Below are 15,646 nucleotides of genomic sequence, written 5' to 3' on the forward strand. Positions count from 1 at the left end.
GGCGCTCTTTTCAAACCACTTCGTCCGCGACGACGTGACGTGACGTTCTCCATAGTTAGAGTTAATTTAGTTATTTAAATGTCGTTGCGACAACACAGCAACATAAAACATCTGCTAATGAATCCCACTGTTAGTTGGTGTGGTCAGCGGTGATGTAGTAAGTAGCGTATTTAGCGTCCATTGCTCGTAAAAAGCTGCAGTGAAATCAGGACGCCTCGTAAAGAAAAGGTAACTAAAGGAGGAGGAGATCATTCTGCTTCATGGACCTGCGTGATGGTTATTGTTTAACCTCAGTTGCTACGTTACCTCTGAACTAACGCTTAGTTTGTAATGTCAACTAACCCTACTCTCTGTCACTTACTGTTACTTATTGTGTTGCTAGCCCTAGCTAATGCACTGTAGGCTAACAGCCAAACAAACAAGCAACAAGTAGTTAGCTTTCTGCGTGCATGGATAACGTTGGTGTGTAACAGTGTAAGTGATATTTTGTTAAATATCTATTTCTATATGCTTCCTGATGGTAGCTATTATTAAGCATTGCTTGAGTTTGTGTTAACAGGGGTCTCTCCCCGTCTCTTCTGCTAGTAAACAAAATACATCCAATCAGAAGAGAACTCTATACAGGATACAGGAGGAATAACTTGTGAAATTAATTCATGACACAAAAGTGAGCAGACACACAATAATTGGGACTGGAACACTATACATTTTAAGCTGTTAAAAGTACTGTCAACCTGATTAGATGACATTTCTGTACTACTTCATATACTCAAGAGATGGAGAGACATTACCCCTGTAATTAAACAATATATAATAATATAGCTGTTTTAACATTAAGTGCCACTGCCATCATTTTTAAATTTTAAATGGATATTTCACTTAAAAAAGAATATACTGTATATATATTGTCTACTCAGGGCTCAGGCTTTTGTGAAGTTTCTCGATTCAGTATGTAGATATTTGCTTTCATTTGACCAGATACTCTACAAACCCCCCAAAAAAATATTAATGAAAAAAGTAATTGAAAAAACACGGCCCCTCACGTATTAGGAGGACAGTATGAGTCACCAAAACCAAGGATGGGTGTTTTGGATGAATATGTTTAAATGGAGTTTGAAGTTACAGTGGGTTTGTAAAGGAAGGGGTGTGTCTGATAAAATCAATATCAAATATCTAAACACTGAATCAAGCAACTTAAAAACTGTCCGGGATGCTCCCAAAAGCTTGAGTAGACGATAAAATGACCCAAAATTGTTTTGAAAGTGAAATATCCCTTACACTGTTGATATTCCAAGTATTATAATTTATAAGTAGTGATATTGAAATACGGCTGTGAGTTGTTTTTGAGCGGTGGTAAACCACTCCTATACGTGGCTGTGCGTGTGTCTGTAGCCTTTTTCCTCAGCGTTTTGCCATAGCAAAATGTGTGTACGTAGCATCATGTTTGTCTAGTGATGTCGTATGTCTGTAGCCTTTTTCCTCAGCGTTTTGCCATAGCAAAACGTGTGTGTGTAGCATAGCCTGTACATCCTAGACTCAAATCCTAGTCTGAAGACGTTATGCAAACACGACCACCGCTCACTTCACATTGGGTGTGATTTTTAATGGTTGTTATCACTGTGTACACAGCGTCAGGTTGCAAGCAATAAGCATCATGAGCACCAACGTGGAGAGGAAGTTCCTCAGCCTGAGGAAACGTCTGGATCAGTTTGGCTACAGACAACCACTGGGGATTGAGAGCCTGCCGCTGGTGGATAAACTGTTCAGGTGACTGTCCAATAATTCATTTCAATGTGTTCTTTAATAATCTTTATAATTTAAATTCAGTACTTGTTCAGTATAACACTGGGACACTTGAGAGCCTGCCACTGGTGGTGGGCAAACTCTTCAGCCATGCTGGCTTGTGGCGGACATTTCTGTCAGACAAAATGGACAAACGCATAAAGAGCTAGCCCTAAATGATTATTACAGGTCTGTCACTCTGAGAGTGTACACTCAGTTTTAGGGGTCCTTGAAAATAAAACATTTGAGAACCATGGTCCTTGTTGACTCCTAATGTGCCATACATACACATAGTGTTGTAGTAAATCAGTGTCATACATATTCTGAAGGAAACCTGGAGACTGACATTCAGTAATTGTCTTACTTCAAAATAAGAACATTATAATGGTTTGTAAAAACTAAAATCTACTAATAGTAACTAAGGTTTTCAAATAATTGTAGTGGAATAAAGAAATGTTTCCCTCTTGAGTTCAGTGGTGTGTTCATATTGATTGATTGATTGATTGAAGAATTTATTAGAAGTTTGCAATAGAAAAAAGTACAGTTTCATAACAGTACAAATCACTGGTACAAGGTCAACTAAAAGGAGATCCTAGAAAGCCGAGGCTTATTTCCACAGGAACCACACTTTAAGTATCTCATATAACATTGAAAGACAGACGGATAGAACATAGTACTTTATCTAGGATAATATCAGTTTCAAAAGCATAACATCAAATACAAAGGCAGAAAAAAAGAAAAAGGGGGGGGGGCATGGGGGCTTAGTCTATTTACAAGTCACGGGTAGCAGCTGTCTGAAGGTGACTTTTCATACCAATTTTGAAGGAGGCTAGGGATTTGCTCTCCTTTAGGGCTTGTGGAAGGGCGTTCCACATGTTGATGGTGTAGCAGGAGAACGAGTTAGCGCCCTGTTTAGTGTTAAATCTACGTTGATGATGATTAGTGGAGCTGAAAATTGAGATATTACACTATATGTAGTATTGTCATGCAGAATGTTTTGAAAAAAAAAACATTTCATTCATAGACCACGCATGAGGAATGATTATCGTATAACCTAAAACACAGATGCATTGGAGTAGAAATATAAAGCATTGAAAAATGGACAAATGAACAAGTAAAAGTTCCTCAAAATTACTGAGCAAATGTACAGTACTTAGTTACTTCCCACCACTTTCAAAGTAGTTTCATTGTGATTCAGTGGATGTCCGTTTATTTGATCTCCTGGCTGCATTACAGTGACCTGATCTATACCACGGAGAACTTCCGCAAAGCCAAGCTGTCAGCGGGGAAGACGGAGAAGGACAGCCGGAACGTCGATGCCCTGCTGGAGCCGTACAAGACGGAGAACGCCCGGCTGGTCAGGGAGAACAATGAGCTCCACCAGGGCCTCCTCAAGCTGACGGAGGAGAAGGAACGGGTCGTCAGAGGTATGGGATGGTGGTACAGCGGCCAGTAGGATGGTGGTACAGCGGCCAGTAGGATGGTGGTACAGTGGCCAGTAGGATGGTGGTACAGCGGCCAGTAGGATGGTGGTACAGCGGCCAGTAGGATGGTGGTACAGCGGCCAGTAGGATGGTGGTACAGCGGCCAGTAGGATGGTGGTACAGCGGCCAGTAGGATGGTGGTACAGCGGCCAGTAGGATGGTGGTACAGCGGCCAGTAGGATGGTGGTACAGTGGCCAGTAGGATGGTGGTACAGCGGCCAGTAGGATGGTGGTACGGCGGCCAGTAGGATGGTGGTACAGCGGCCAGTAGGATGGTGGTACAGCGGCCAGTAGGATGGTGGTACAGCGGCCAGTAGGATGGTGGTACAGCGGCCAGTAGGCCTGTCACAATTGTTACATAATCGCCTGATGGCAATTATTTCACATAATCGGAGTTAGCTTGCATAATCGTCATGGTTTCCATGTTGAATGGAATCCTATTTTGGTCGTGGAACATTATTTATTTTGATTATTGTTACTGGTTACATTTCAATGCCAAAAACACAATTGTTAACCGCAATTATTTTTCTGACAATTAAGTGTCAACAAAAATGTCGTGAATTGTGACAGCGTTCAGGTCATTCCTCCCTTCCACCCTCACCTCCGGAATGCTGCTAGAAAAATGAATGGCTTCGGATACACCAGATATTTGTGAGAAAGCTAATGGTATGAGTTTGTAGCTGGGTTTCTTGGCAGGACTACACGCCGCTTGTCTTATAACTCCTGAAGGGAGGGAAGCACACCTTCCACGATGCCCAGTAGGGGCTTTGCATTTCAGGACGGCACAGTTCCCATACCAGGAGGCAGGAGGTCACACAGACCCGACAGCACGATTTAGCCTTGACATGTTTGTCCCTTTTCAGAGCTCAAGGCCTACGTTCGGAAATTGGACCATGATTCCTCTGACCTCAAGTTCCTAAATAATCAGTATGTGCATAAAGTCCGCTGCCTGGAGAAGGACAGCAAGGCGAAATCAGAACGCATCCAACAGCTCCAGGAGAAGAACATGCAGGCTGTGATAGCAACACCAGGTACTTGGAAGTTGAGTCCCTAACTAACTGCAAAAACACCAAAGTGAATTGTTGATATATCACCTAATATGTTAAATATCACCATAAGTGCATTCTAAGCTTTGCAGAATATCTTTTCTTTTTTGAGCGGTGCATACATTGCTCCTGGGTGTGTATGTCTGTAGCATACTCACATGCTGCAATACCGCTGTGCGCTGTTTTACACACACAACACACAATGCTGACCTGCCAAGAAATGTTGCTCCTAAGATACCTTTGCTTAGTTTCTTGAACATCGAAACAAACACACACAAACAGCCCCCTTCCCCCTCGGGCTTATGCGTTTAAAGGTTGCAACCTCCCGCTGCAACCACCCAGACTTCACCGCTCAGTTCACCCCGGTGTGATTTTTAGCATTGTCGGGCTTCCTCTCAGCTGTCCAGCTAACTGTCCCTATTAGGAAAATATACTAAGCAAAAACTCTCCCAAGGCTTGTATAGAGCCTTTGTGGGACTCCAGTTTCCACCATCTCTAAAGAAACGGGTGGCCCTTTGTACTTTCTGCTTGCTCTGACAGGTGGGAAAAAGCACAGCATTGCTTTCAGACGTCAGAGGATGCAGATTGACGGGCTTGTACCCTCCTCTGAGAAGTCGGCGTACCCCGTGACACAGCCTGATGACCCGTACATCGCTGACCTGCTGCAGCTGGCCGACGGAAGGTTTGCTCTAGTTCCGTGGCATCTCCCCTTTCATCCTTGAGGGCAGGTGCACCCCTGCACAGTAGGGCATCAAAGAAAAAGTCGACTGAGTCGACTTCATTACACAAGTCGACTCCCACCATAGAAAGTCGAAGTTGAAAAAAGTCCTTTGTATTTTTTTCCATCATTATTTTTGCTCCATGTGTGCGTCTGTACAGCATTCAAACAGTAGAAAAAAAAGCTTATTGTCAAGGACGTAATGATCCAATATTACAGTGCTACATTACATTTGGTATAACATGGTTCTATTGTGAAAATAGCAGATCTACATGCTCACAACGCCTCGCGATTGTGAAAATAGCAGATCTACATGCTCACAACGCCTCGCATCGCGAGGCGTTGTGAGCATGTAGATCTGCTATTTTCATAATTTCTGCCTCTATATATTTGGCAATTTGGACAATGTTTAATTTGTCATTTTAGAGGTATTAAAAAGTCCATAAATTGGCACTTTAGAAATGTGCAGATACCCTCTATACACTTAAACTTTATGTTGGTTTGTTTACTGTCGAGTGAGAAAACAATGTTGCACATTAAGTTAATCATCTGGGGACCCTCCAAAATAATTGGGGGGTCGTGTGTGTGATGTGACGACGTCACCAAACGATAAAGTCGACTTCAACTCAACTTTTTACCGAGTCGAGTCGACTTGCAAAAATAATAACAAGTCGTTAATGCCCTGCCCTGCACAGCATGGCTGTTTGGGTTTAAATGTGCGTCTTTCTGTTTTACACTTTACGTTACACGGTCCCCGCTTCACTTCACTGTGAACTTAAGAGTGAAGTTAAGAGTGGGGTGGCTCAGAGTAGATGACAGAGTACAGCAACTTGCAATGGGCCTGGTGTACAAGATACACTACACCACTATGATACCCAAGTACCTGTCAAAATACTTTATAAACATTAAGGATGTCCATAATTATAACACCAGAGGCAGCGCCACAGATCACTTCCAACCCAGAGTCAAAACCAACAAAGGGTCAAACTCGTTTTTCTGCTATACCACCAAAATGTGGAAAGCCTTACCGAAGGCCATAAAGGAGTGTGGATCACTAGCATCCTTTAAAATTGCCCTGAAAAACCACTTACAGGCAGCAGCCGTTCGCAACTGGTAAAAAATGAACCTAGCCCAACCCTACCCTCCCCTGCCCCTTCTTTGTATATACTGTTTGTTTAGACTTACTGTTTTCTTTTTTCTTTTTCTTTACATATCTACTGCATAGTACTGTGTTCTATTTGTCTGTCATTCAATGTTATATGAGATACTTCAATGGTTTCCAGTGGAAATAAGCTTAGTCTTTTCATGGATCTCCTTTTAGTAGACCTTGTACCAGTGAACTGTACCGTCATGAAACTGTACCTTTTCCTATGCAAACTTCTAATAAAGTCTTCAATCAATCAAACTTCCTGTGTAGGATTCAGGAGCTGCAGGACGACGTCGTCAAATTGAAACTAGACGTGGAAAGAGCCGAGGAATGTGTCAAGCACTTGAACACTCAGGTAAATAAACTGACACACTACCACAGAACAGTGGTTGTTCCCAACCGTTTGTCGGTGGAGAGAATGGAGACCTTCCCTTCTTACATCTGACAAAGCTATGCTATGACATCCCCAAACGCCCACAGACACAGGCACGCAGACGCTTGTGTTTTTTACATCACTTAAGCCCTATACTCGTATGACAAATAGCTGATCTACAAGCTTACAACTTGCCACAACGTGCCTCAGGGCATATTCTGAGCTTGTAGATCAGCTCATTTTGACAATGTGCTCCACAATGATGTTACATGATGTGAGAATTGGATATTATTTCATGCAACGTGTTTAAAATATTGAACTACCTCCAAACAGGTTTAGAAACATGTTATGGTGTGTGTTGCATTAGGTGGAGGAACGTGACAAAGAGATCGAGCGCCTCAATCGGGCGCTTGACGGAGGGCGTCCTCATGATGTCATCTCCCTGGAGGCTCAAACCGTCAGCAATGAGAAGCTGATCGCACACCTCAATCTGCAGGTAAGCGTTCCATCGTACCGGTGCCACTGGTACCGATGTTAGAATTGAGAGAATCCTAGACCCACTGATGTTTTGACTGATATTTAGAAAAAAAGGTAGTTGAAAGGTAAAAAAAATAATAATAATAATAATCTTGAACTAAATTTTAAAAGATTGATTCAGATATGAGTTTCTATTTGAGAACATTTCAATTACGGTATATAAGTAAACAAATATAGAAATAAAAAATACTTCTTCATAGATAGGTAGTCGTATTAAATTAAACTACACAAGAACATTTATTTTGAATTATACATTAAAGGTGATACACCATGCATTTAAAAAGTATTTATGTCATATTGTTTATGTCCCAAAAACGTTTTTCAAAAGGTTTGAGGCTAAATTACCACTCCTGAATAGAGAGCCTCTCTCATTTTTGAATGGCTCTCAGAGCATTTTCAACTGCAGTACCACCTTTGGCCTGAACTGCTTTTTGAAAAAAGTTTTTTTTTTTTTTCAAAAACGTCCGTCGATGACGTCATCGACGACTGCAAATCTGGACAGCCTGTTTTGAGAACCCATGGGATGCTTTTAACCCCCGCCTTCCCAAAACCAGAGAAAGACACAATGGTCAGAAATGGGACTTTGTGAGGATAGAAGGTGCTAGTGGGACCCCAAAAAAAGGTTTTAAAATAGGAAAAGTGAAATTTCATGGTGTATCACCTTTAAGAAACAAGAAAACTAAAAATACTATCAACTGGTGGGGGTCCTTGAAATTAAAAGGTTTGGGAGCCACTGCCTACAAGATAACAGTTCCTTTTGGCTCCACAGATCGAGTACCTTCAAGAGGCCAACAGGACACTGGAGAAGCAGGTAGAGGGGCTGCTGCAGAAGAGACAAGACGCCTCCAGCGAGGTGGCCGATCTCTCTGTGAAGAACCAGGAGCTGTGTGAGGAGCTCACCCACATCGACCACCTGGCCAAGCAGATGGAGATGGACCGCGAGCGGGTGCTGGAGACCGCCGACGGGGAGCTGCTGGAGGCTAGGGTGGGTGAGAGAGTTAGAAGGGTTTAACTGGAGGGTTTAACCATGTAAACCTGTATTTGGCCACAGACAACCATCTGAAAATATCTGGAGCCATGCAAGATATATACTAGATATATATACTAGGTTTCAAAAATATTCCAAATGTGTTTCCAAATTCAGGGGAAATAGACAATATATATATAGGTTTAAAGTGGTTAAACAAAATAATTGGTGCTATAAACCTTTTATGGGAATCTCCGGGTCCCACTTTGAGAACCACTTACTTTGTTGACCAGAGTACCCCAGGGGTTTATATTTGGCCCCCTCATTCTTTCCTCTACACTACCGTAAATATCTTAACAGAAATAGTCAATGTGCATGTGCACGCGACACGTCACAAGCTTGTAGATCTTGTTAAATTGGTGGCCTTCATTTATGTGGAGGAGAGCAGAAGGAGCATGTTTGTAACGTCGGCACACAAAATGTCGGAAGACACTGAAGTCATCAGAATGGAGAACTAGTTATAATTGTTGACTTGCTTTTGTTTTCTCATCAGAAAGAAATTCAGAGGCTGCGGCAAGCCACTGAGGACTTGGAGGACATTATCGCTAAATTACGAAGGGTAGGTGTACGTACGCTCATGGCACATCAGTGAATTACAGCTTTGGTTGTACATTTTTTGGAAACTGGACATTTCCTAGCCGTGCAAGTGACGGTGTATGTTCCTGAATTCAGCTTAAGCAAAATACAAACATTGGAAACTCTCCCAGGCTGAGGCAGGCCTGTTGTGTCGATGTGAGCCTATAGTTGTAACTTGTACGTATCTCTTGCGTGCTTCTTCCCCTCCTCAGGAGCAGTCTGAGGGGGACTACGAAAAGGACCGTCTCAGGGACCAGCTGGCACAGGTCAAGCAGCAGGAGGAGAAAATGGAGGGTCTGATGAATTTCCTGGAGGAGGAGAAGAGGAGGCTCCAGGACAAAGTGGAGAAAATGACAGCAGCTGGTGAGCAGCACGTTGGCTAGCACTGCCCCCTGCTGTGGACCTGAGTGGTTGCATGTTATTAACCCATTTAGGCATAGAATTATTGAATGCTTTAACCAGTGAAAAATAGCAGATATACAAGCTCACAGCGCGGCACCGAGTGCCGCGCTGCGAGCTTGTAGATCTGCTATTTTTTGAAAAAAGTCGTGAAAATGTGTGCAAATCTTTGAATATATGCATTTTCAAAGCGAACATTTGTAACTCAAATTTTGCTTCTGGGTGGTCCCTGGAACTAAATATTTTGAGATGCGGGTCCGTGTCCAAATACATATCATTTTGGGGGTCCTTCAAATGAAAAGGTTTGAGCACCACTGACATGATAGTAGTCTGTTACAGACTAACTGAGCTCCAGTTCAAGTGGAAAGGACCTTTTCTTTGACGATGGCTGGCCAGATTGCTGACATAGAAACATAGGTTTTTCAAAAAATCTTAGAAGGATTCAAAAGACACTTATAGAATCGGGTCAAAATTCTCATTTTCACGATTTTTCAAAAATAGCAGATCTACAAGCTCGCAGCGCGGCACTCGGTGCCGCGCTGTGAGCTTGTATATCTGCTATTTTTCAATAGTTAAAGCATAAAATAATGATACACAATATAGTGTACCCCCGTTCTGAATGGGTTTAACTTGTACTCCATTGAACACAGCTGTTCACTGGGCCGGGCACTCGGGCAGACCCTCGTTTTGAAGCACCACTTCCCCCACCCGCTTGCCATCTATCTTCATGTAATTTGTCTTCACTAATGCTCGTTATAAGATGACACCATTTCTGTCTACTCTCTGTGCCTCGGGGGAGAGCTATGGACAGTTCATACACCTGCCTGGTACTTATTTCTTTTTTTTTATATAATTTTTATCCCACGATTTTGCAACCCATTTTCACCCAGTGCCAATTGCCTATGTAATCCTGGGCCCTGCTCTCCCTCTGCCGTGCCTGGGGAGACAACGGACTGACCTTAGTCGAGGACCCACATGGCCAAAAGCTCAAAGAAAAGAGGGGTACCTGTGATTTTCTGCCGTACTTTTTATTTCAGTTTTATCTATTAGGTTGGTCATTAAGGTCCACAGAATGAGAGGCCTGCTCTGCCGGAAACATCGCGAAAAAAAGTTATGGCCATTTGTGTATTCACTGTCCCATTGACTCCAATACACTGTGACTACAGAGGAAAAGAAAAATATTAAAAAAAGAAAAAAATCTACTTTAAGTAGCATGTGAGGGGTCAAACTGGGGGTTCTTAATGATTCTGAATCCATTGCAAGCATTTGTTTTGCATGAAAAACATTCCTTGGGCTACATTTCGACCCCAGAAAATGGTGAAAAGTGATGAGTCATCAAAAAAAGTTTAAAAAATCCAATGCAAGCATTTGTTTTGCATGAAAAACATTCCTTGGGCAAAAATTCAGACCCAGAAAATTGTGAAAAGTGATGAATCATCACCTTTTTTAACTTTTTTTTTGATGACTCATCAACTTTCACCATTTTCTGGGGTCGAAATGTAGCCCAAGAAATGTTTTTCATGCCAAACAAATGCTTGCAATGGATTCAGAATCATGAAAACACCCCAGTTTGACCCCTCACGTGCTACTTAAAGCAGATTTTTTTCTTTTTTTATTATTTTTCTTTTCCTGTGTAGTCACAGTGTATTGGAGTCGATGGGACAGTGAATATACAAATGGCCATAACTTTTTTTCGCGATGTTTCTGGCAGAGCAGGCCTGTCATTCTGTGGACCTTAATGACCAAACTAATAGATAAAACAGAAATAAAAAGTACGGCAGAAAATCACAGGTCCCCTCCCATTTTGGGGACTGGGTCCCCGACTACCTCATGCTTCCTTCAATGCATGAGTAGTCCAAGTTGTTGACAGGGGGGGATTTCCCCGTGATGGACGTAGCGCGTGGAAGGAACACGTTATTCCAACCAGGTCCTTTTCCCTCCATCAAGCGCCCCGGCTGGCCAGGGGGAGGCATTATTGAGACCAGGATTACTGCATGTTTTTGTGAGGGTATCAACCCTAGGAGACACGGGGAGAACATGCAAACTCCACACCTGCCTGGTACTTCTATTCAAGATTTCAAACTTGGCATGCTGAAATAAAAGCCATTGTTCTCGTAACGATAACAACTTTCCTGGAAGAGAGAGACTGTCATTTCTATTAGCTTGGAATCCCCATCGATGATGTAGTTGGTAGGCAGGTTTCTGAACTGTCCATACAAATGATGCAGAGTGAGTAAACAGAATTTGTGCCATCTTATCGTGAGCTTTAGGAACAATTATTTGAAGAAAACGTGTGAAGTTCTCCCGTAAAGAGAGAGTTCACCCAAAGAAATACTTATTTTCTATCCATTACTCACCCCATGGAGACTTAAATTCATGGATATTTTTTAGCTTTTGTCTCATTCCTAATTTGATGACCAGTCTGCTTTGTTCCCTATGGAGTCTCCTCAAATTATTGGCCTAGGAATGTGACAAAAACTAAAGAATATCCATGAATTCAAGTCCCAATGGGGTGAGTAATCGATAGAAAAAATGTCATGTTGGGGTAGGGCTGTCACGATTTTGACATTTTACATGACGATTATTTGTCACTCCAATAATTGCGATTAACGATTTAATTGTGTTTGTGTCGTTGACAATTACATTTCTGTTTGGCTTTTAGACTTTGAAGTTGCACATGGCAGATATGACATATAACCTAAATATACAAAGAAATGAACGACATATTTGACAACTTTACACTTTAAAAAGAACATTGATAGTGGAAATAGCCGATCTACAAGCTCACAACGCGTCGCAATGCGACGCGTTGTGAGCTTGTAGATCTGCTATTTCCACTATTTTTGACTTTTTAAAAAAATATATGAACATTTTTCAACATGGAAACGATTATGACGATTATGAAAAATAATCGCGATTATGTCAAATAATCACGATTAGACGATTATGTAATAATTGTGACAGCCCTATGTTGGGGTGAACCATCCTTATCCTTAAAAGTAATACCGTACTTTCAGTAATGTACAGGGGGAAAAGGGGGACAATCCTCCTGGAATCAGTGTCTATAATTTCCATCTGTAATTACAGTATATTTGCTTCTGGTTAATGCTGGATCAGGTCAAATATATCACAATTTGTTGAAACATTGATGAATTTCATGAAATGCCCCCAGACCTTGAATGCTGAACAGTGAATACATGGCTGACTGGCTGCTTCTCTCCCAGACAGAGACCTGGTCCTGGAGCTGGAGGCCATGCGGGTTAAATATGGCGTGTGTGGGAAAGAGCGCTCCCCGTCCCGCCTGGACGCCTTCGTCCGCAGCCTGGAAGAGGAGAGGGATTACTACCGCCATGAGGCTGACCGCTACAAGAGGGCCAGGGGAGCAGGTGGTCTGGATGGCAGCCCCACCCGCACTCCAACCAGGGGAGTAGGTGGTCTGGATGGCAGCCCCACCCGCACTCCAACCAGGGGCAGGAGTCCCAGGGCCAGGGTAAGCAGTAAGGGTTGGCAGTGGCACACTGTGGCTGGCCAGCAACAGTTATGGGTAGGGGTGTAACGATACATTTTAATAGCGATTCGATACATATCACGATACATGGTTTACGATACGATACATGGACGATATTGGTTAATTCATGGCGATACGATACGATTCGATTCAATGATTTAAAATCGATATAGTAACTATTTAGCAAAGAAATTAAATCTGTGTGAAAGCTGTGGATAGTGCAGGTTTTTAAGGGAAACATGGATATAAATAAGTAAACACAGTGATTATCTGCCAAATACATGGACATTGTATATTGACAAACCTGCACCTTGACATGAACCCAGTGATTTCACACATTTATTGATAGACCAGTGTAGCTATATGGAAAGGAAAAGTAATGAAACCCCTCCTTTTAGTTTTTTCTTCTTAAAAATGCTAAATACAATGCACAAGTAGGTAGTATCGATACAATCGATTCTTACCACTGCCGATTCGATACGATACAAAATAAAACGATACGATTCGATTTTAGCTGTTTTCATTTCGATATACTTCGATTTTTTAAGTTAAAAACGATATTTCGATACAGTTACTATATCGTTACACCCCTAGTTATGGGGAGGGGAGGTTATTGCTTTTATTCTTTTCTTTCAAAATGTTTTAAAATTGGCTAAAATAGCAGATCTACGAGTTCACAATGTATCATATAGCGAAGCTATTTTTGTTATTTCTTGTGCAACAGAGGTGTAAGACAAGGGTCTTCAAAAGGGGGTCCTCAGAGTTACTATAGGGGGTCCTCCAAATCTTTGTGTGAGCTTGTAGATCGGCTATTTTTGTCAAAGAGCTTTGGTGTAGAAGGGAAAAAGGGCCGACTAATTACAGAGTGAAAGGTCAAGTTATAAGTATTGACGGTTCAAGTGGTGTTAAGTATCTGAAAACACAAATTAGATAGATAGATAGATAGATAGATACCTTTATTATCCCAAGGGAATCCAAAATACAATGATGATTGTGTCAAACAATGAAACTATATGGAATCTATGAAAAGGTTGTGGGGGTCCCTGCTTAATCTCTCTCTCAACTAAGGGGTCCTTGGGCTGAAAACCCCTGGTTAATCATACCAATAGATTTAGTTGATTATAAAAAAATATATATCACTCAGAAAGCTACAAAGATGCAATTATGGTAAATTGCACGTGTGGTTGCCCTGACGCGAGTCACAAGGAATCCACTGGGAAATGGATTCCATCTTTCATGCCAGTATATGGATATCTCTGTGTCTGTCAGTCCTTGTCCGTATTTGAGCAAAATGCAAGCAGACGAGACCTGATGAAGCCGGTCGATGTGACATACGACCCAAGTGCCACCAAAACTGTGGGAGGAGTAGCACGGCAAAATAAAGTTCCTCCGGAAAGAAAGAAAGAAAGTACTAATAGTCCCCACCAACAATTGATATTTGCTGCCCTACACTTTTTTACACCAGTGTGTTAGCAGGAATACGGTAGCTGTATTAACCCATTTAGGCCTAGAATTATTGACTGCTTTAACTATTGAAAAATAGCAGATATACAAGCTCACAGCGCGGCACCGAGTGCCGCGCTGCGAGCTTGTAGATCTGCTATTTATTTTTTTTATCATGATTTTTCTTTGCAAGTCTTTGAATATATCTACTTAAAAGCGAACATTTGTAACTCAAATATTTACTTCTGGGTGGCCCCTGGAACAACATATTTTGAGATGGGGGCCCGTGGCCAAATACCTGTAATTTTGGGGGTCCTTGACATGAAAAGGTTTGAGAACAGCATGATTTAGAGGAAGGATTTAGAAGTCGGGTCAAATATTTTCAAAAAATAGCAGATCTACAAGCTCGCAGCCGCGCTGTGAGCTTGTATATCTGCTATTTTTAAGTTAAAGCATAAAATAATGGTTAAAGTGGTTCAAATCTAACGAAATGGTTAAAGTGGTTAAAATCTAACGTTCCAGGTATTTGAGAGTTAATGCCTTTCACCACTAGATGGGCTGCTTCATCTTGGAGTCAAATCCATCCTCCAGGGAGTGAGTGTATGTTCATTTTGTATATTTCAAATGAATGACATTGACAGTTTGGAGTTAAAGGGATTTAGGCCTGAACACATTATGACGCAATATTTTTTGCTTTAAATATAAAAAAAATAGCAGATCTACAAGCTGCGAGCTTGTAGATCTGCTATTTTTGAAAAATCATGAAAATTAGAATTTTGACCCGATTCTATAAGTGTCTTTTGAATCCCTTTGAAGATTTTTGGAAAAAAATAACTGTTTCTATGTCAGCAATCTGGCCAGCCATCGTCAAAAAAGGTCCTTTTCACTTGAACTGGAGCTCAGTTAGTCTGTTCTTGAGAGACTATTATGTCAGTGGTTCTCAAACCTTTTCATGTGAAGGACCCCCAAAATGATATTTATTTGGCCACGGACCCCCATTTCAAAATATCTAGTTCCAGGGACCACCCAGAAGCAAAATTTGAGTTACAAACGTTCGCTTTGAAAATAGATATATTCAAAGATTTGCACACATTTTCACGACTACAAGCTCGCAGCGCTGCGAGCTTGTAGATCTGCTATTTTTCACTGGTTAAAGCATTCAATAATTCTAGGCCTAAATGGGTTAAAGGGGAATGAAAACCTAAGCTTATTTTGTTTGTTTGTTTTCCAGTTCAGGTTAAAAGAAGAATACAGATAAAAGTAATATGGCCCCCTTAGTAAGCAAAGCAGTTGCAGCTCATCAAATTAATAGTGGGTGTGTTAGATTAACGGCCCTTAAAAGCTCACAATGCAGTGACACGTGGTCTTGTAAATATGCTATTTCTGCTTTTATTATAATTGTATTTTGATGTATTCATTATTTCCCATAATGGCATGACACCAGGTTGAAAGTGATTCATAATATCGTATGCCATTATCAAATGCTATGATAGTCTCAGTAAGCGTGGCAAATATTGGACTAAACTTGGTGTTAAAGGCCTCTGGACGTGCATGCTGAAGTATGGAACGGTCAAGGAATGCAGTGCATTCCATACACTGATCCCCT

General features: G+C 41.6%; 1 protein-coding gene across 1 annotated transcript in view; it reads left to right on the forward strand.

Annotated features, from left to right (window-relative positions):
• The first annotated feature begins 201 nt into the window (after positions 1–201).
• cep135 (centrosomal protein 135) overlaps positions 202–15,646 on the forward strand; it is a 35,212-nt gene continuing 19,767 nt past the window's right edge. The window contains exons 1-11 of the mRNA XM_080726985.1: positions 202–228; positions 1,630–1,767; positions 3,019–3,209; positions 4,130–4,297; positions 4,853–4,994; positions 6,448–6,532; positions 6,918–7,046; positions 7,857–8,072; positions 8,608–8,673; positions 8,903–9,053; positions 12,314–12,579. Of these exons, the coding sequence (XP_080583111.1) occupies positions 1,655–1,767; positions 3,019–3,209; positions 4,130–4,297; positions 4,853–4,994; positions 6,448–6,532; positions 6,918–7,046; positions 7,857–8,072; positions 8,608–8,673; positions 8,903–9,053; positions 12,314–12,579 (1,527 nt within the window). The 5' untranslated portion in view covers positions 202–228; positions 1,630–1,654. The remainder of the gene's footprint in view (positions 229–1,629; positions 1,768–3,018; positions 3,210–4,129; positions 4,298–4,852; positions 4,995–6,447; positions 6,533–6,917; positions 7,047–7,856; positions 8,073–8,607; positions 8,674–8,902; positions 9,054–12,313; positions 12,580–15,646) is intronic.

This window comes from Nannobrachium achirus (genome assembly GCF_963921795.1).
Source record: "Nannobrachium achirus genome assembly, chromosome: 1".
NCBI classification, from domain to species: Eukaryota; Metazoa; Chordata; class Actinopteri; order Myctophiformes; family Myctophidae; genus Nannobrachium; species Nannobrachium achirus.